General features: G+C 42.8%; 3 protein-coding genes across 7 annotated transcripts in view; 1 reads left to right on the forward strand and 2 right to left on the reverse strand.

Moving 5' to 3' along the window:
* Positions 1-1582: 1582 nt before the first annotated feature.
* Positions 1583-2382, reverse strand: NCBP2AS2 (NCBP2 antisense 2 (head to head)). The gene has a single exon (XM_047098561.1). The coding sequence runs from the start codon at positions 2314-2316 to the stop codon at positions 2017-2019; it is 300 nt and encodes a 99-aa protein (XP_046954517.1). The 5' UTR covers positions 2317-2382; the 3' UTR covers positions 1583-2016.
* Positions 2383-2485: 103 nt separating this feature from the next.
* NCBP2 (nuclear cap binding protein subunit 2) overlaps positions 2486-20424 on the forward strand; it is a 33627-nt gene continuing 15688 nt past the window's right edge. Inside the window, exons 1-4 of one of the 2 annotated variants that reach the window (XM_047098560.1) lie at positions 2486-2623; positions 7372-7553; positions 10425-10563; positions 11080-11147. In XM_047098560.1, coding sequence (XP_046954516.1) covers positions 2546-2623; positions 7372-7553; positions 10425-10563; positions 11080-11147 — 467 coding nt within the window. In that variant the 5' untranslated portion in view covers positions 2486-2545. Of the gene's footprint in view, positions 2624-7371; positions 7554-10424; positions 10564-11079; positions 11324-20424 lie in introns of those variants that run through there. The other variant, XM_047098559.1, reaches the window with a different exon arrangement.
* Positions 12718-20424, reverse strand: part of SENP5 (SUMO specific peptidase 5) — a 50753-nt gene continuing 43046 nt past the window's right edge. For 3 of the 4 annotated variants that reach the window (XM_047098558.1, XM_047098555.1, XM_047098556.1), the window contains exons 8-10: positions 18651-18734; positions 16769-16819; positions 12718-15987 (exon numbers count right to left, since the gene is read on the reverse strand). In XM_047098558.1, coding sequence (XP_046954514.1) covers positions 15877-15987; positions 16769-16819; positions 18651-18734 — 246 coding nt within the window. In that variant the 3' untranslated portion in view covers positions 12718-15876. The remainder of the gene's footprint in view (positions 15988-16768; positions 16820-18650; positions 18735-20424) is intronic. The other variant, XM_047098557.1, reaches the window with a different exon arrangement.

Below are 20424 nucleotides of genomic sequence, written 5' to 3' on the forward strand. Positions count from 1 at the left end.
ACAAATAAACTTAAAATAAAAAGATCCACTTAAAAAAAAAGGTACTCATATCTAGGTCTATGTGGCATCAAGGGTCGAATCAGAATTGCCCTGCAGGGTAGCAGGAGGAGTTGCTTCCTGCTTCACTTTCTGGCAGAACTTAGAGCTTGAAAGGCATGCTGGAAGATTATTGCCACTGGGAATGGTGGGAAGAATTTGGTCTGTTTCTTTAGTCATAGGGTAATTGGTGGGATGGCATGGCAAGCCAGTGACTACAATCCCTGGAGGCTTCTCCAATGAAGTGCGGAGGCATCTAAATCACCTGTCACTATACTCTGGTTTCTCTTCAGATCGCATAAATCTTTCGCCTTTTAAATCACCTGTCACTAGAATAGAAAGGACTCTGTTTTCTCTCTCTCTGCTCAGACTCCCTCTACAAAAATGGAGGGAACTTACTTCTTCTACACTTCTTCCATGAGAAATAAACAACTGTCCCCCTCTCTTGCTTTTCTTCCCTTTCTTACCAAAATGGCCAGTTTGTCTAGTAGCTTCATGGCTTCCTGCAATGCTTCCTTTTGCTCTCTGCCAGTCTGGAAAAAGACCTACCACTGAGTGTGCTGACCTGTGTTGAGGGTAGGGGGTCCAGCTGGAGACCGCTAATATTCTGCTGCTCTGAGATCCAGAGACAAATGAGTGAGATTGAGACCAATGAGGCAGAAAGGCAGTAGAAGGAACAAGGTCTTCAGGCTCCTCATTGACAGCCTCAAAGAAGCCGGAGTTGTCTCTGGTCTGGGAGAAGGACTTGTCCTTTGGTAGGACAGGGGGTAGGATGCCAAATCAGGACTCTGGTCATCAGGACAGTGGAACTTCTGGCCGCAGAGAGGATTAAATAGCAGCACCTCTGATGGGATATCAAATCAGAAGTATGAACATTAGGAAAGCTACTTTAGCTTCTCCATCCCCATGGGAGGTCTCTGGCCATATCCAGCTTCCTCTCTGTGACTATAAGAAAGGCCAAAATATAAATTCTTGCTCGTCACCAGCCTAAAAACATCTCCTGTGGCTTCAAATTCCCTAGATTGCATGATTAGCTGTGGAGCCTAACTAGAGGCAATCAGAAATTCAGTCAGAAGCCTCAGATGACAAGACATTTCTGTATACCATGGATTTCCTAATCACGGGTCCATTAACTGGGCCATAGTCTTGATTGTATCCCAAACCCTCTAAAACTGGGACTAGGAATCCAGACAGCTTGTTCCATGGTAGGCAGTGGTCCTAACGCCCAGTGGTGACTTCTGAAGGTAGGAGGTCCTGGGGTGAAGGCAGGCATTGAAGGTCAGGGTAAATGCTGCAGAGATTTGTAATTAAGGACTTAGGCCCTGGAATCAAACTCATGTATTCACATCCCACTCTGTAAGGATGTAACCTACACTTCCTCATATGAAAGTGGTTGTAAAGTGTGAGATAATCCACATGGAGTGCAATTATCAAGTGCCAGCACAGAATAAGCATTCAAAATGCGTTAACTAGTATTACCATGGGCCCATAGTCCCCAGGAACCCTAGCCCATCTTGCCAGAGAAGTACCACACTCACATCATTACTCAGCTCATACATTTAATCAGAGGATTTGGGCAGCTGCAGGTTTGTCCTTCCATCCATGCTCCCCCCCTGGAAGTAGCGCGCTGCTCTGTGAGTGCAGAGGTAGCAGCATCTAGCACGAGTTTTAGTCCCATTAGCAGAGGGCACTCTTTCGGCTGTGGTTTGGTTCATAACTCTCTGTACACGGTACATCAGGGCCCAGCCTATCTGCTTCTGTCAGGCTTCGGGGCTTTCTTCACATTGTCCAGTCGGATCACAGGGCTTCACCGGGGATGTCGGTTTGGCCTGGGCTCCCTGATGAACGGAACCCCAGAAGGCCGACAATCTGAGTCAGAATTCGAAGCCGTGCACAGTGCCCACGGTGACTCCTTACCGCCGAGGCCTGTGTCGAGCCCAGAAAGGAAAGCCGGTGACCTTGATCGGGCCCAGCGTGGATTTAGGGGTTTGCGCCTGGGCCCCTCTGGCTACCCGGGGGTGACCCCGGGCGGTCCCGGAGGCCGCGGCGCAGCTCCTGAGTGAAGGTGTCTTTGAAGCGGGCAGCGCGGCGACCTAGGGAACCCGCGGGCCCAGCCGCAAGGGCTCGAAGGCGCCGGGCTGCGTCCTGGCCGCGGAGCTGGGCCTGCAGCAGTGCGAAGGCTGTCAGCTGCGCCGCACGCCGGATGGGCTTAGACTCCGACAGACGCTCCACCAGCTGCGGGCTGTAGAGCAGCGCAGCCAAGAGCCGCCGAAGAACCATTCTCGGAGCAACCCGGAACCCAGAGGCCACAGCTCTTGCTTCCGACCGACGACTCCCCAAAACGGACCACGTCTGCGCCCGCCCCGCCCCGTGACGACACTACCGCGCTGGGATTGGTCCATAGGATATCCACCTTCTGCGGCCGCTTCAGCGCGTTTCCGCTTCCGCCGCCGCCGCGGCTGCCTCGTTGATCCCTGAGTGGCGGCGTCTTCGTCTACCTCTGTGCACTATGTCCGGCGGCCTTCTGAAGGCGCTGCGCAGCGACTCCTACGTGGAGCTGAGCCAGTACCGGGACCAGCACTTCCGGGTGAGGGAGGCCGGGACGCGAGAAGGAAAGCCCAGGGCCAGAACGCCCAGAATCGGCTTACTGTTGTCTCATTATGTCGTTTTCCATTCTTTGGTTTCCCGAAAAGCGAAATGAGGCCCGGTGTCTCCTGGGGAACGGATGGTGAAAGGGCTGAATGCCCTTATCTCATAGAGAATTTGAGGCTCATTTTCCTTTCCCTTGCAGCTGCTCCCTGCAGAGGGGTTCCAGCGGCAGTAGTAACGGTGGCTTGCGTTTTCACAGGCAATGGCTTGGGAAGGTGACTTTGTGATATGAGGGGCAAAAGGTGTCCTTTTGACACTTGGAGGGAGTATGGAGGGGCGCTTTCCTGACCCAGGTACTGGGACTTTTTATTACTTTTTTAATTTTTAGAGAGGGAGCAGAAGCGGGTAAGAGTTGCAGAGGGGGAGAGAGAGGGCAAGAATCCCAAGCTGTCTCCCTGCCCAGCGGGGAGCCCAGTGCGGGGCTCCATCCCGTGACCCTGGGATCATGACCTGAGCTGAAATCAAGAGTGGGAAGCTCAACTGACTGAGCCACCCAGGTGCCCCTAGTGCTTTTTTATTTTAAGTTAGATCAGCTTTTTGTCGTTGTGGCCCTTTCCTTCCTTGGCAGAGTAGATTGGTCCTACAAAGTTCTGCGCAGTGGGCTGGCGAGACACAAAGTTCAGCCTTGTCTCCAACCTTAAGGAGCCCTCGGAGTGGGAAGGTGGACCATCCCAGCTAGGCACTTTTAAGTGTCTAGGTGTCCAGATCAGAGAACTGCTGGGTTTCAGAAGAGGGAGGTTTTAGTTTGTGGGAAAAGGAAAGGCTGCAAATATTCAAGGTGGGCTGTTGAGTATCAGCAGAGGCAGTGTTGAAGTGGAGCAACACTCATCAACCACTGGTTATTTCGTAAACTTTTATCGAGTGCTGTTGCCGAAACTGCTAAGTCCTAGAGGGAGAGGGAATATTGTTTCCGTACCCTTAGAGTTTATAATCTTCTAATAGGGATTGTAAATAGTGGCAAGTAATCATAATCTAGAGCAGAAATGGTGAGGATAAGGGAATCCTGTGAAGATTCAGAAAAGGAAGACCGCTTGTGACAGGAAAGGAGGGACGTGTTTTCAGAAGAATGTGGGCAGGGGTACCTGGCCGGTTTAGGCGGTTAAGACTCCAACTTCGCCCTGCATCAGGCTCTGTGCTGACCGCTCAGAACCTGGAGACTGTTTCAGATTTCTCTCTCTTCTTCCCGCCTCTCTCCTCCCCCTCTCCCTCTCCATCTCTCCCTTTCTCTCTCTCTCACCTTCCCCCTCTCTCCATCTCCCTTCTCTCAGTCTCCCCCACCCCCTTGCATTCTGTCTCCTTCTCAAAAATAAATAAAACATTAGAAGAGGGTGGGCATGGAGAATGCAAAAATGTGTTAGTAGGGTAGGGAAAAGTTAATTTTGAGGCCAAATTGAGGATGATCTTAAATTCATTCACTAAGCCAGCCGTTTTTAAATGCTTACTATATGCCAAGCAAGATTTTCACTTCTATCACTTTTACAGTTCTCGTTGCTTTAGAAAGTTTCCTGCATCATAACCATCTTGAATTTCAGGTATCCTATGAGATTAAAACTGTGAAAAGTTTCAACTTTTTCTGTTATTCATCTGTGCGGTCTAAAGGACCTGTAACTTTATTCAGATAGTAGTAAGATACTATCATGAGGAATTTCTGGTGTTCTCTGAATGGAACCCACATGAATATTCCTTAAGTAAGTACTTACACCACAGTTGTCTTAAGCTGTAGCTGTTTGTTTGGAATAGGCTATTTGTTTGGATTACTTACATGTGTGAGAAAAGTAGAATTAAGAAAAGGCCTCCTGGTAATTTTAATAAATCAGTAACAGCAGTGATACAAATAAGGTGAATCTACTTTAATGCCTCATTCCAAAGCTCTGAAAACTCAGGGCACCGGGGTTGCCCGGTCAGTTGAATATTCAACTCTTGATTTCAGCTCAGGTCATGATCTCACAGTTTCTGGGTTCAAGTCCTGCGTGAGTTAGAGCACTGTTAGTGCAGAGCCTGCTTGAGATTCTCTCTCCCTCTCTTGCTGCTCTTCCCCCACTCTTGCATGCAAGCAATAAATAAAACAAACAAATAAATAAAATTGATGTTTATTTATTCTTGAGAGAGAAAGAGACTTGGAGCGGGAGAGGGGCAGAGAGAGAGAGAGAGAGGGAGACACAGAATCCAAAGCAGGCTCCAGGCTCTTGAGTTGTCAGCACAGAACCCGATGTGGGGCTCCAACTCACAAACCGTGAGATCATGACCTGAGCTGAAGTTGGATGCTTAATGGACTGAGCCACCCAGGCATATTTTTAAAAGGGGTGCTGGGGTGGCTCAGTCGGTTAAGTGACCAACTTCAGCTCAGGTCACGATCTCATGGTTCATGAGTTCAAGCCCCACATCAGGCTTTGTGCTGACAGCTCAAAGCTTGGAGCCTGCTTTGGATTCTGTGTCTCTGTCTCTCTGCCCTTCCCTGCTCACTCTGTCTCTGTCTCTCTCTCTCTCTTTTTATTTTTTAATGTTTATTATTTTTGAGAGAGAGTGTGAGTGGGGGAGGGGCAGAGAGAGAGGGAGACACAGAATCTGAAGCAGGCTCCAGGTTCTGAGCTGTCAGCACAGAGCCTGACACAGGGCTCGAACTCATGAGACCATGGCCTGAAACGAAGTCAGACGCTTAACTGACTGAGCCACCTGAGACGCTTAACTGATAGAGCCACGTTAATGTATCTGACGCTTAACTGCCTGCCCCGAAAACTTGTTTTTAATGTAGAATGACTTGTCCTGTGTACTTTTTAAGGAAGTATGGGATTGGGGCTAAGACTGGGTTTGGATTCCAGCTGCAACTACTGAGTAGCTGTATGACCTTGAATGAATTACTTAACTGTCTTTTCTCAGGTGTAAAATAGGATAATAAAACAGGACCTACTTCGGGATACCTGGGTGGCTCAGTTGGTTAAGGTCCAACTCTTGGTTTCAGCTCAGGTCATGATCTAACACTTCCTGAGTTTGAGCCTTACTGTCAGCTCAGAGTCTGCATGGGATTTTCTCTCTTGCGTGTACGTGCTTGCTCTCTCTCGCTCTGCCCCTCTCTGACCTTCCCCTGCTCACACACTCCCTCTTTCAAAAGGACCTACCTCATTCAGTTCTGAGAATTAAATGCGATTCATAGGTGGAAGTCTCTGGCCTGTGGTCCCTGGAGGAAGATATACCTGTTTCTTGTGTATGAGATCTATGTATATTCATACTTAAAAAAATAATAATTTGGGGGCATCTAGGTGGCTCAGTCCATTGAGTCCCCAACTTCAGCTCAGGTTGGAATCTTGTGGTTTCATGGGTTTGAGCCCGGCATCAAGCTTGCTGCTGTCAGCGCAGAGCTTGGGATCCTCTGTCCTTCTCTCAAAAATAAGTAAACATTAAAAACAGTAATAATTTGGAGCATACCCTTCACATTGTTCTGTACCTTTTTTCAGTGTGCTATCTTGGAGATGTTCCTTATCGCTGCATGTGGTTCTACTTTTTTCTTGGGGCTGCATAGTTTTATATTTATTGATGTACCATAATTTATCTCATCATTTTTCTCTTGACGTGAGTTCAGATGGTTTGTCTTTTCCTCTGTTCTACCACTGTACGTGATCACATGAGATCTGTTAGTCTGAGTGACCACTGTGCTACAAAGCATTCAGAGACCAGCAATGCAAAGTCTTATTCTTAGAGTGAAGGAAGCTGGATCAACATTATATAGAGAGTAGTAAGTGAAGAAGGGAGGCCTCTTGGTAAAGTGCTCTGGGGGCCTGAGTGTGGATCTACCCAGCCACTTTCCAAACTGGAATACCACTGTATGGTTGGTGTTAGAGCCTTAACCTGAGAGCCTGAGAGCAGGTCAGTGGGTAGGCCTTCTATTTAGTCAGCATCTGTCCTGCCCATTGTGGAGGCTAGAAGAGGAGATCCAAGATGGCCAACTGGTTTCTATGCCGGCATATAAATACTAGATCTAGCCCATGATGAGTCCCAAGTATTGTGAAGTGTGTTGGCTGAAGGCCAGTTATGTTTCTGTCTCTGGCTTCATCCTGTCTTCCAAATTAGGAAGGCTGTCAAGAACATAAGCACTCGTTTTTAGTGATTATTACATTTTCTCCTAAACTCAGAAAAATCTATGAGCATGTAAACCATCTCTTCTCTAGGAGAGTATTATAAGGGATACCCTGTCTGAAAATGCATTTATTTTTCACTACAAAAAAAAGACCTTTCTAGTGTATTAAATTTAACAATGAGAGAAGGATCTAATGCTGAGGATATGGAGTGTGCAGGGAAAAGGCATGCCATTGGGAGCAGTGTGTTACAGGAGGGCTACGTGCAACATGACTCAAGTTGTGGCTGTCTCCTAGAAGCAGTCTGGACCTGCAGATGTGCCTCCTAGAATGTGAACACCTGTCTTTCTCTCTCTCTCTCTCTCCCTCCCTCCCTCCCTCCCCCCCTCCCTCCCCCCCTCCCCCCCTCCCTCCCCCCCTCCCCCCCTCCCTCCCTCCCTCCCCCCTCTCCCTCCCTCCCTCCCTCTCTCCTTTTGGCAAGGAATTTGTGGTAGACTGGGATGATGAGAAAGAAGCTGATTCCCAAATCAGAACTAATTGCCATACTTTGAATACTGTTTAAGCAGGACTCTTCTTAGATTGTGTTGCTTAACTTTTTCTCTATTTGAAATTCCAGGGTGACAATGAAGAACAGGAAAAATTACTGAAGAAGAGCTGTACGTTGTATGTTGGAAATCTTTCCTTTTACACAACTGAAGAACAAATCTATGAACTTTTCAGTAAAAGTGGTGACATAAAGAAAATCATTATGGGCCTGGATAAGATGAAGAAGACAGCATGTGGGTTCTGCTTTGTGGAGTATCCTTCCTATGTGTCTGGCATAAGCTATTGGATGAGGGTGGGCCTAGAGTGGCTAGTCACCTGTTGAAAAATTGAGTGAGGCCATCCACTAATTAGCATCCCTGTACTTAACCTCTCCTTCTTCCTTCATCTCCCTCTTAACTTCCTGTCCAATGTGTCTACACTCTTGAATTGTGAAAGCTGATAACATTTACATCCTGTTCTGAAATCCATGCTTTTGTTTATAACTGATTCTTTAAGAAACAATCTGTTGAAAGTATATGCTCATGATATTTACCAAAGTCCAAAGCGGGGGCACCTGGGTGGCTCGGTTGTGTCCAACTCTTGATCTCAGCTCAGGTCTTGAGTTCAGGGTAGTGAGTTCAAGCCCCATGTTGGGCTACACACCCACACTGGGCGTGAAGACTACTCAAAATGGGGGCAGGGTGGGGGTGGAAAGCTGACCAAAAGTTCAAAGGGTATAGTGAAAACCTCTGTACTATTCTAAACCTAGAGACTGTTACCAGTCTCTTGGGTATCTTTCCAGAAGTGATCCTGTGGATGTGTAGTAGCATACTGCATGCACTAATTTTTGCCCTCTACCTTAGAGATTGTTTTATGTTAGCATATGTAGGTGTACCTCTTTTTTAATGGCTGTATAATATTTCATTATGTAGATATATAGAACTTGATTTTATAGGTCAAAACCAAACAATTTACTTCTCTGGAAATTGTATAAATGTTGGACTTCCTGGATTTATCATTTGGGGGGTTCTTCCCCAATATTTTCGTATTTGGTTGTTTTGCTTTATATTCTGAGAAATTTCCCAGACTTGATCTAACAGTGTGTTTTTAAAAACTTGTTTTTGTGTCCCAAATTACCATTTCTTTTTTCTTTTTGGCAGGTTGTATTTATGCTGTAAATTTTCCTTAAATGTCTGGTGATCCCTAGGTTTCTGATCATAATCAGGGAAAGGCTAAGGCTAACTTTGTAGACCCCAGCAGATCTTCTCTCTCAAGTTTCTGCCTTGCCTTTGGGATATGTGGGTTTCCCAAACGCTAGTATGAAAGGGATTTTATTTTGTCATACTAACATCAAAGACACTGCCCTAACCCTAGTTCCTCCAATTTGTTCAGAATTCTGTCACTCTTTTTTTATTTGCCTAGGATTAAATGCCTTCCTGCTACCGGGTCGTCTTCCCACATATAGACCTTTAATTAAACCGTTTGCTGTCTCACACTTTTGAGAGCCTCATGTGTTTGCTGTCTCCTTTAAGCTCCTTCAAGAATATTTCAAACTGTGACTTTCTTTCATCAGCAGTCTTCCATCAGCTTTTGTTGAATCTCTGGTTTCCTGATGGCCTTTTCTGTTCTTTGGGTGTATCTTTTCTGTCATTTTAATTGGGTCTTGAGAAGGAAATGAGGAATATGCTCACTCTGTCAGCTTGAAATGGAAGCCCTACTTAACCTATTCCAAACTTGTGATTTTGGTATTTGATTTCTAGGCTCTGCAAGCTTCTTCCATTCTCCTGTCAGTCACAGAGGACAAGAGTGCTCAGATTTTATATCTGCCTCTTCACAGGGAGAACAATGAGAACACAAAAAGCAAAGAAAATCTACCTTATAATTAATAATCAGTCTGAGAATTGGAATGCTTTTGCATCTGTCTTGTAGGTCAGAGATTCACAATCATAATAGCAAATACCCAAAGGAAAGGCTGCTGTGGACAGTGGTGTCTCTCAGTTTGCCCTTTTCTCATGTCATTCATTCAGCAAAAAAGTTATTGAATGCCTATTATGTGCCAGCAGTGTAGGTGTTGGACACTGGAATTTCTGCAAGTGCTTCCTTACCTGTGTAATTAAAGACATAGAGGGAAAGGGGCGCCTGGGTGACTCAGTTGGTTAAGCATCTGACTCTGCTCAGGTCATGATCTTGTGGCTTGTGAGACTGAACCCAGCTTCGGGCTCTATGCTGACAGTGCAGAGTCTGCTTGGGATTCTCTCTTCCTCTCTCCCTTTCTCTGCCCCTTCCCTGCTTGTGCATGTTTTTGCTCGCTCTCTCAAAATAAGCCTTAAAAAAAAAAAAAAAGACATGGGAAAAAATCTAGATCAGCATTTCCCTGAACCCAGCCAATGATCATAATTGCTTATGGAGGTTTTTTTAATATATAGATTTTTAATGTTAATTTAGTTTGAGAGAGCATGCGCATGAGCAGGGGAAGAGCAGAGAGGGAGAGAGAGAATCCCAAGGCGGCTCCCCAACTCTCAGCATGGGAGCCCCACGTGGGCCTCGAACTCACGATCCATGAAATCATGAACTGAGCTGAAATCAAGAGTTGGATGTTTGAGCCATCCAAGTGTCCCTGGAGATTTTTTTTTTTTTTTAATACCACTCCAAAGATAGATTTAGTAGACCTAATTAAATAGATTTGGAAACAACTAACCTGATAGAGCCTTTCCTTCTAATGAAATGCAATGGCAACTCCATATGCACTGTAATCTCTATTTATTAGGGTTGTTGAATATACAGTTTCAGATTTGGATGCTTTTGTTTCTTTGGATAAGAAGTGTGCAGTTTGTGATCCAAACCTGCACTGAACATATTTATACTTTACAAACCAAAATATGGGGACAGTGGGACCAAATCATTATCGGCAAGATTCTCCAGGAAATCTCAGTCAGTAGTCCTGGATAAATCTTAGTTGACCCTGTAAGTGCTTTTGGACCAACCTCAAACAAGCTTGTGCAAGCCAGATTACTGTCTCTGAAATCTATCTGGTTGGATTTGTTTTTGTATTCTTTCTTATCTCAGCTTCATTTAGATGTTTCCTGTATTTCTAAAAATGTTTGGAGAAATGCTATATAGTGTTCCTTAATACTTCCACTTAAGATATTATTCAAGAGCAGATGCAGAAAATGCCATGAGGTACATAAATGGAACTCGTCTGGATGACCGGATCATTCGCACAGACTGGGACGCAGGCTTTAAGGAGGGCAGGCAGTATGGCCGTGGGCGATCTGGGGGCCAGGTATGCAGGAAGGTTCTCTTGGCTCAGGGTTTGCCTAGGATTTCAGTCCTAATGACAAGATTTTGTCAGTTTGTGTTTGCTCTTGTAGAAAATAACTTTGTGCCTATAACCCTCGCTTGAAGGGAATCTGAAAACTACCCATTAGGATTGGTAAATTACAGATTGTATACATTTTCACAAGCAACCATTATTGGACTTCTGCCAGGGCCTAGATATTTTGTACCTGCAAGTGTCTAGAACAAAAGGAAAATGCACTGAAATAAGTTCTAAGTTTTTATTTTAAAAAATAGCCTAACTTGAGTAATCTTTGGAGTATGCTACTTTTGAATGCTGGTGAAAGAGTATGAGCATAATGTTTGGTAAAAAACTGTTAGTAGGGGCACTTGGCTGGCTCAGTCAGTAGAGATGTAATTCTTGGTCTTGGTTGTGAGTTCAAGCCCCACGTTGGGTGTAGAACTTACTTTATTTGCTATCCCAATCTTCTCTATAATGTAACTTGTGTTCTTTTCAATTAAGGTACGAGATGAGTATCGTCAGGACTATGACGCTGGGAGAGGAGGCTATGGAAAACTGGCCCAAAACCAGTGAGTGGTGAGAGCCCCATCGTGAAAACTCAGTCCTTTGGCCTGTTCAATTTGCCATGCATTACCCAAGGTCTACAAACCTGTCCACTTGTACCATGCTTTGATCAAGGTCTCTTCTGAGCTGGAAGCCTTTTCCTGGTTTTCCTTTGAAAACTATTAAAGGACAGAATCCAAAAGAATGCCTTTAAATCTATAGTCTTACAATCTTGGCCATGTGTCAGGTTACCAGGTCAGAATTTGTGTTCCATGGCAACAGATTCGATCTATGATGTTGATCTGTCAGCCCCAAACACCACACTTCTTTTAGGAAGATGGAAAAATTTTTAAATGGATAGTACGATCACAGTCTACATTGGGGCCTGGAATTATTAAAAATCAGGTTTGCAGGAGATAAAATGTAATAAATGGGGCTTTGCTGTGTTGTACAGCTTTGTTCTGTTTAGAAGTCTGACAACTACATTTGTTTCTGGGTTGAGTTCTAATCTCTAAAGGCAAATTTAGGAGTCAGGGCAACTTCCTAAATTGTTGGAGCAAAAGTAAGCCTTAGACTGTAAGCCAGGGGATACCACCAGCTTATATGCTATATGTATTAAGACTTGAGTATTTATTATTTTATACATTTTTCAAAAGATGTGTTTTACTTAGAGCTACAGAAGGGTTTATGCATCAGACTGATTTGTTTTCAGAATGATGTTAGGAATGGACTGGGTTTAAAAAGGGCTTGAAGATCAAGAGAACACATAACAACAAGAACAATCAGAATTGCTTCCCTCAGGAAATGTGTTTTGGCTAATTCTCATACTGAAGTCTGTCTTGTTTTTTCCTTAATTGTGCTTACGGAGTGTCAGAGTCTGGACAGGGAGCTGATGGTTTCTTTAGAGAAGGGAGTCTACAAAACTTATTTTGTATTCATAAGGCATAAGTTGATTTCTCTAATGTAACTGTTAGTCTAATATAATTTTCCCTGACATATAAGTGAAATTTTCTCATCTATCAACAAAGTATCTCCTAACTTCTAAGGTTTGTGAGAATTGGAGATGAAGTACCTTAATAGGAACATCTTTCACATTAAAGTATAGGTTCTCTCATTAAGTTCAAGTTGATTACTTGGATTAAGAGCTATGACTAGCTGTAAGTGCAGATGTTTAATGAAGACATAACACTTCATCTGAAATATTTTTTACGCTGTACTTTGAATTAACGTATTTTATAATGTTGTAGTAAAACGTAACTCAGATTTCCACAGACAGTGGTTCCTTTTTGAATTGTTGAACCAAGTTATCATCTCTGCCCATCACCTATAAAGAGAGACATTGGAACAGACATCTGGAATATTTGAGTAATGTGCAGAATTTACATGTCTAATAGCGAGCTCATGAGTCACATGGGGGTAGCGGCTGTTGTAGTGCATGCAAATATGAACATTGCCATCACTGCAGAAAATTCTGTTGGACACTGTTGGGTCAGCTGCTTAGAGCTTACACTGGTCACTGTTCGTAAATGAGCTTTGTCGTGACAAGAGCGTCACTCTCCCAAACAGTACGTGTTATTCAGTACAAGAGAACACACGTTTATAAAGGCATTTAGTTTATTTTTCAAAAAAATATTTTTGCTAGAAGGTTTGAGTAATTTTACATGATCACAATCTTTAAATAAATTCTTTTTCTGTCCAAAGGTACCATTTAAGTGAACAGCTTATCTAGGCCTGTTTTCGTAACACCCAAATACAATTTGCGTTTCTCTGACGGTATATTCCCTAGGTCTTAATTATCTATAGGCCAGGAGGCAGAGCCTCGCACATAATAGAAGTAGGTGCTTTACAACTGTTGATTAGTTTGGTTTCTTAACATAATTAAACAGAGCAGGTAGTCAGTATATTCAATTCACACTATTTATTATTAACATACTTTTTCTCGTGTGAAGGGTCTGATCCACCCAGAGCTCTCCCAGTCAGCCCTTCTCACCCGGGGAAGCAGTGAACACAACTGCAAAGAAAAAGGGCAGCTCTTCCACTAGTCAGGGCTGTTGTTTTGTTCCAACCGTGACTCCAAGATGACAGTGTCACTCAGAAGTAGAAAATACAATGCAAAGCCAGAAAGTGGGGATTATTGGCAGCAACTGCTTCCTTTCCCTTCCTTAGAGGTTCCCTTTCTTCTTAAGAGAACTACAAGTTGAATTAAATCCACATTCATGGCTACAGATTTAACATAAGGACAAATCACTGGAAAGAAACAACAGACTAGTAATTTGCTGATGGACCGGGCAGCTTGAAGGCACATCATAAGCAGCTTTTAGTTTGTACAAGGCCTGCACCCAACCTCAAAAGCATAAGGTCTGCCCACTTTGTGGGCACCCAAACAATTCAGTGCCAAGCTAGTGACAAAACAATGCCTGTCTCTTCCACCAGCAGCCCAGACTATATTCAAAAAATGTCTTTGTTGCAAAGAAGCAATTATTGCAAACATCAGGACAGAGGCCCCTCTGATGTAGGGTTTGGGCTAATAGAGGTTTACACCTAATCACAAGGGGAAAAAGCAACTCTGTATGCTAAAACCGAGTTTCATGAATAGAGGAACGTTTTGAACCATACTTAAAACATCTGACATTTGGGCAAAAGCAAGCTTGACAGTACACCTCAAGGTGCCCTATGAAGCTGGAAGTGAAAGGGAAGCGGGACTTGGGCAGCTTACTGTAGTTACCTCTGAGCACCCCTGCTTGCCTCAGCGCCGAGGAGGTGACCGTTTCTCAGACTGGAGGAAACTGGCAACTCCACTTCTGAGCATTAAAGATTCAGAACACAGTTCTGCCTCTTCTACGTGCCTGGTTGTCAGTGAGGAGGTGAGATGGAGCTCTAAAGTATAAAACACTGTGAATCCACAGCCTAGTTACTGGCCACTGCATAACTGCCCCCTTCTCCCATTAGGCAAATGTCTTACATGCAGATTTGAAAAAAATCTCATGTTTGCATAATTAGCTAATGTCAGAAAACCTCAGGATCTCTTCCTCACTTTAAATTGTCATCTTTGCAAATGCTGACAACACAAGCCTAACTGTAGCAGCATAAAGTGCCTCTGATCTCAGTCCTTTTAGTGACCTGAAGCACAGTAAGAAATACTGACCTGGTTTTACACGAAGTCTAGAGGAGTGTGGAGAATGCTGGGGCTCTTTACAATGTAAACACTGGTGTTGGTGCTTGGAATGTCAGGGGATGGGAACCCTGCGTGTAAACATGTTCTGACTCTACCTTCAGCTGCTGGAAACCTTACCTCATGGCCAAGTTTAACTGCACGTTTTAGCTTTTTATTTCCAACACCCCACACCTAACCAGGCATAAATCCAAGTATCTTCTGTCATTTACTTGGTATTTGGTGTAAGCTTCTGAGATGCTTACATACACCTCTGTTGTTTTTTCTGCCCCAGTTCAGAAAAGGTAATTGAGTAGTTTAACATGCATCTTTCCTCATTTCCTTTCTTTTCAAATATCACAAAAGGCTAGAATAAAGATGCAAGATCCATTACTTTAATCCTAATGCAGCGAAGTATTAGGACAGGGTCGCTTCTGCTTTTCCCCAGAAGACGAGGTTGATAGAAGTGAAAAAAGGACTCCAGCTCTGGAGTCTCAGGGTTGGTCAACAAGAGGCCAACTGAGGGAGCCCCGCATGCTGCTGAGATCACTAAAGAGGTAGGAGCAAAAAAAAAGTCTAGTAACATCTGCTGTGCTCCTGTGCAAGCAAGTCTTACTACTTTTCCTCTTCTCCCCACCCATCTGCAAAAGACCTGGTCAGTCTTTAGTTCTGAAGATTAATATTTAAACACCATTGAAATAGAAAGGTATTTGCCACATCTTAGACAACACAAGGGTAGTGACAACTTGTAAATTACTCTTGGAAAGGCTGAATTCTCATGTGGTTGACTACTAGTTTGATGGATATTAATGTTTTTTAATAAATCCAGAGAATTCAGTGTTCCAGCAAAAGCCTTTATAAGATTTAGGCATTTGTTGTAATTCTTAAAGCCAAGATTGACATTTTCTCCTGTGTTAAAATAACTGGACCCCCCCACCCCCAAAAGCTGTTGTCTTTAATCAACTCCTCCCAAAGTAGGCACTGCACTTGTAAGTGTGCTTGTATAAATAGAACACACCAGTCAGGTTTTGGCCACTTCTCACCCTTTCAAAAGGAATGCAATTCACTCTGCAAGACTCATTTGGAGAAGGAAGTCCATGAAAGGTGCAGCAGATAAAACAGGACTGGCTTTGTCAAAACCACCACTCCTAGCTACCCTTTACACCCCAGGGAACAACGATCCTTCTCAAAGTTATGTTTTATCAAAAACATCCTGCACTTTTAGGTTCTGGGATTAAATTTTAAACCTGTATTCAGTTCACGTCTAAGTAAATTTCAAAAGCTGCACCAAATCTACTAGGCTTTTTTTTTTTTAATACTCTGCACTGCATGCTCTGTCTATATGCATGCGTTTGGATAATAAATATTAAATATGGGGGAAACACACGGAATCCATAAAATTAAAAATGAAACCAAACTGAACATTAAAAAATAGTACACGGTAGCTAGAGAAATGAATAGGGCAAAAAACAAATTTGAGGTAACAATAGTGGCCCAACACCACTGATCTGAAATATCTGTAAAAATTCAAATAAGTGTTTGGAGATTCAAGTAACAAACCATCTGCTTCAACTTGGTCAGACCTTCCAGAGTCCTGCTGAGTTTCAGTCCATGAGCCGGCACTCACACAGCTCCTTGTAAATCCTCTTCCGCACTCGGGGCATGTCCTCTTGGGAAAACTGGAAAGGCTGCTCTAAGGCGAGGCACTTGCAGTACTGCAAAAGTCCCAGAAACACTTAAATGGCATATGGAGCTTTGATGCAGACCTAACAGAATGGGGCCTAAGGTGGCATTTTAAAGTTTAAACTCGTTGTAAAAACATTGTTTTGAAACATTTGCCTCCAAATTATAGTCAACTTTCCAGGTAAGTATATGGTTTGGGGTCTCCCCTCTCTCCCCCAAACAACACTGTGAGAAGCAGAAATTGATGGAGAGGCTCCAACTCTTTCCAAGGTGCTACCTGCTGAGACTGCCACTCCACCTAAAGTGGTCTTTTAAGTGAGAACTTCGGTTTGTTTACAAACCCCAGACATTCATGAGTCAAAGGAATGAGCCCATCTTCCATGATCTTTGCAAATCTCTATAAATTCGTGGGTTATACACAATTTCTTCGTAAACGTAATGTATGACAAAATTTGCATTAATCCTTTTAGACCACTAAGGGAACCCACAGCATGAGAAAGCAGTTTTTGAATGTGGACCTTATTTAAAATGTAATTAATTTTGTTCTGTGGTTAAAGACCACTTGCCAAAGGTCAAAAAAAAAAAAAAAAAAGTAGTTAATTCTGCAAATGCCAAGGGTCTACGATACAGACAGATTCAGGCCAGTCTCTAGCGTGCCTAACCTCTGATAAGACGTGTACACCAGGGGAGGAGATATTGGGGTACCTGTGCCTAATGCCAGGTACATAACAACAGGGGCTCCCATCTCTCCTTTCTAAACCCAACAAATTTAATTCACACATTCCAAATTCTGGATTAAACAGATTTCTTTACCTGGAGCACAAAGACTCCACAGTCACTGTCATTTTTCTGTTGTGGAATACACTAAAGAGAAAAACAAAATGATCATTAAAATAAGACCAAGTACTCATCTTCAGATAGGAAAATTTGTTTTTATGGAAAAATAAGTAAAAGAAACTTGTCTGTCCAGGACAGCTGGTGTACTAGTATATATCTCTGGTATTTAAAGTGTGTGATTTTACAGAGGCATCAAAAGAGCTAGCAACCAAATGTATGGAACCTTCGCCTAAATATGAGAAATAGAAAATCAAAACCCTGTTTTAAAACTTGATTTGGATAGTTTTGCTATCAGATTACTGACAATGGAATCAAAATGGAATTGTGGATCAGAAAGCATACGCCTGGACTCTGAGTATGTACTAAAAATCCTGCTTAGTAGTCTTCACGTTTCATCTGTCACTCTTTGAAAGAAATAAAGATAAGCAGTATGTTGGGGTGCCTGGGTGGGTCAGTCGGCTAAGTAATTTTGGCTCAGATCATGATCTCACGGTTTGTGAGTTCAAGTCTCACATCAGGCTCTCTGTCAGCGCAGAGCCCGCTTCGTATCCTCTGTCCCCCCTTCTCTGCTCCTCTCCTTCTTGCATGCTCTCTTAAAAACAAACATTTAAATTATTTAAAAAATAAAAAAGAGCAGTATGTTTCCCAAAGAACTGATTATGTATTCTGCCTAAAAGGGAAATGTGAAGGATGTTGACTAAATTTGGAATACCTAGATATTCTAGTTGGGTAATTTTCAAAATTTACAAGTTCAATTCCGGTTTCAACTAAAAGACTAAGTTATTAAAAGAAAACTTAAGCCTAGGTTTAAACCTTAGCATTTGGTGTAGTTCAAGGATGAACAAACAAATCTGGTTCCCTTGGGTTTGGCTTAAAAGTTTGTTTCAAGACTCTGCCTTTTTTTTTTTTAATAGGTTTGTTTTGAGAGAGACAGACACAGTGCAAGTGGGGGAAGGGCAGAGAGAGGGAGAAAGAACATCTCAAGCAGGCTTCCAGCTGCCAGCTCAGAGCCCAACATGGGGCCTGAACTCACGAAACTGAGATCATGACCTAAACTTCAACCAAGAGTCGGACGCTTAACCGACTGAGCCACCCAGGCACCCCAAGACTCTGCCTCTTTAAGATTGTGCTCAGTGATCTAGACCTAAGTTCAAGGACCCAACTCTATCAGTAGTTCTGATGGCCTAGGTGACACCTAGGCTTCAGTTTGCTCATCTATAAAATAAAGAGGATGCCCATCCCTAAATGACCTGCCTACCTCATAGGCTGTAAGGATCAAATGAGATCACACATGGCAAAAACACTCTGAAGACAATAAAGCAGTGACCATAAAATGTAAGATGCTGGTATCTGTGACAGTGATGAGAAGACCTGCCTGAGCACTCTGCCCCATAGACAGCATGAGTGCATATAGGACAAACATAGTGCTGCTTTCATACTGAAACCTTCAAGCCACTGTCTTCCCCAGATGCCTGGTAAGAAGCCCAGTGCACTTGCTCCCTTAGTGGATCCAAACAGTCACTTCAGCATTTCTCTGGGTCTATGTGGGTCATCTGGAAGAGGCAGGTGCCATCAAAAGAAAAAGTTGTTTTCCTTTCCCTTTTTTCCAATATAACAACCATATCATTAGCAGCTGCCCCACTGATGAAATGACTAAATTTTTCTCCAGAAGCACTGGGAAACTAAGTAGCTAGATGATCAATACTACACAGGTTTATTCTAAGCTGCCTCCCTGCAGCCTCCAGACTCTTACTGGTATCTCCATCACCAGTCTTCAAATGCTTTTAAAGACACCCACCCCTAAGGATAATTCCATCCCCTTGACATGCCTGGGTTTTCATTTTTATCACATACTTACCTTTGTAACAGCAGTCTGCCAACCCTGAAGAAATTCAGGTCTATTTTTTTCTCTGGCTTCAGTCAGCAAATACTTTCTTATATTCTGGTTAAAAAGAAACCACAACACAGATGCTGTGTTCCATCAGTTGGTGAAAAATGGAACCTGCTCACAGCAGATAGAAGCAAAGGAGGAGGAGGCTGTGGCCCCACCACTGGGCAAAGTCTGCACTCAAGAGTTTAAAAGGTGGAACTTTATTTCTGACCTTTCATTTCATAGTGTTAAGAAGGACTCAGGCCTTCTATACTCAGGTATGCATTTAGGCTGTGGATACCACTGTATGTTTTAATTAGAAGTTTTTGTAAGATGGTCAGCCTTTTCCAGCAGCCAACTTGCTGAATTTGACATTTAAATATTGGGAAGACAAAAAAAAAAGACCTGATTACTGCCAATGTTCAATACAAAGAAGGAACCCATGGCAGAAATCAATAATTGAAACTAAATGAAAAACATTCCAGCCTTAGATATACTCTATTTTGAGGGCTGCAGATAAAGGTATCTTGCAGTTTCTAGAAAGTTCTACTGAAACCCATTCTGGATACTAAATACAGTCGAGTCCACTGCTGAAGCTTCTACCAAGATGAAGCCTATCAGAGTTTCAAATATTCCCTTATGCCCTCTACTTCTGTGCATCACTTCTAAAGGTGAAGTCAGAGGTAACAGGAATTAAACCAACCACACCGAAGGTGGAATATTAGTATGTATGTACATGTATACAACTGTGTTTATGCACATACTACCACACACACATATATACATACATACATGCACATATGTATTTTCTTCCCATAAACATATACTCTATCACTCTGCAACTGGCTATTTAAAACCCAATAGGTCTTGGAGATCTTTCCATGTTATTTAGAACATGGAGATCTATATTCTATGATCTATGATCTAGATCCATGATCTATGGCCAGTTTAATAGTATGAATGTACTATAGTGTACTTAACTATTCTGTTGGTAGAGCTAAATTTAGGTGGGTTTTTTTGGTTTTTGTTTTTTGTTTTGTTTTTACTATCAGTAATGCTGCTGCAGTCAACATTCTGGTGCATGCCCTATCACTGTGCACATATGTACACAAGCATTTTTATATACCAAGAAATAGAACTGGTATTCAATAGGATATATATTTTCTTTCTTTTAAGTAGGCTTCACGCCCAACATGGGGCTTGAACTCACACAACCCTGAGATAAAGAGTGTACTCCAAGGACTGAGCCAGCCAGGAATCCCTAGGATACACATACATCTTTTATAAATTTATAAGGCACTTAGAACTGATCAGGATTTCAACTCCCCTAAGTGGCTGGCTATATTAATTCATATACTCCACCAGAAAAAATGAAAGCTGGTTTCCTTACACCTAATGAACACCTGAATACCATCAAACTTGCCTAATGGGCAAAAAATGAAGCCCTGATGTAGTTTTCATTTGCATTTCCTGTATTTCTGATAAGACTAAGCATCTCTCCACATGTTTCAAGGCTATTTGCATTTTTCCTAAAAATTACTTATTTGAATAATCTTTATCCATTTCTCTTAAATCCTTTTATTAATTTTTAGGAGTTCTTTATATTTTCTGGGTAGTGATTATTATATGTCACAAATATTTTCTCCAGGTCTTTCCTTTCTCTTTGAATTTTAGGACATGCAGAAGTTTTAAATTATGGTATGGTCCAATTTATCAATCTGTTCCTTTAGGTGTTTTGCTTTTATGGCTCTGTGTAAGAAGT

Source organism: Lynx rufus, unplaced genomic scaffold (genome assembly GCF_022079265.1).
Source record: "Lynx rufus isolate CCGP_SWC_20201006 ecotype Redwood Valley unplaced genomic scaffold, mLynRuf1.p SCAF_5, whole genome shotgun sequence".
NCBI lineage: Eukaryota > Metazoa > Chordata > Mammalia > Carnivora > Felidae > Lynx > Lynx rufus.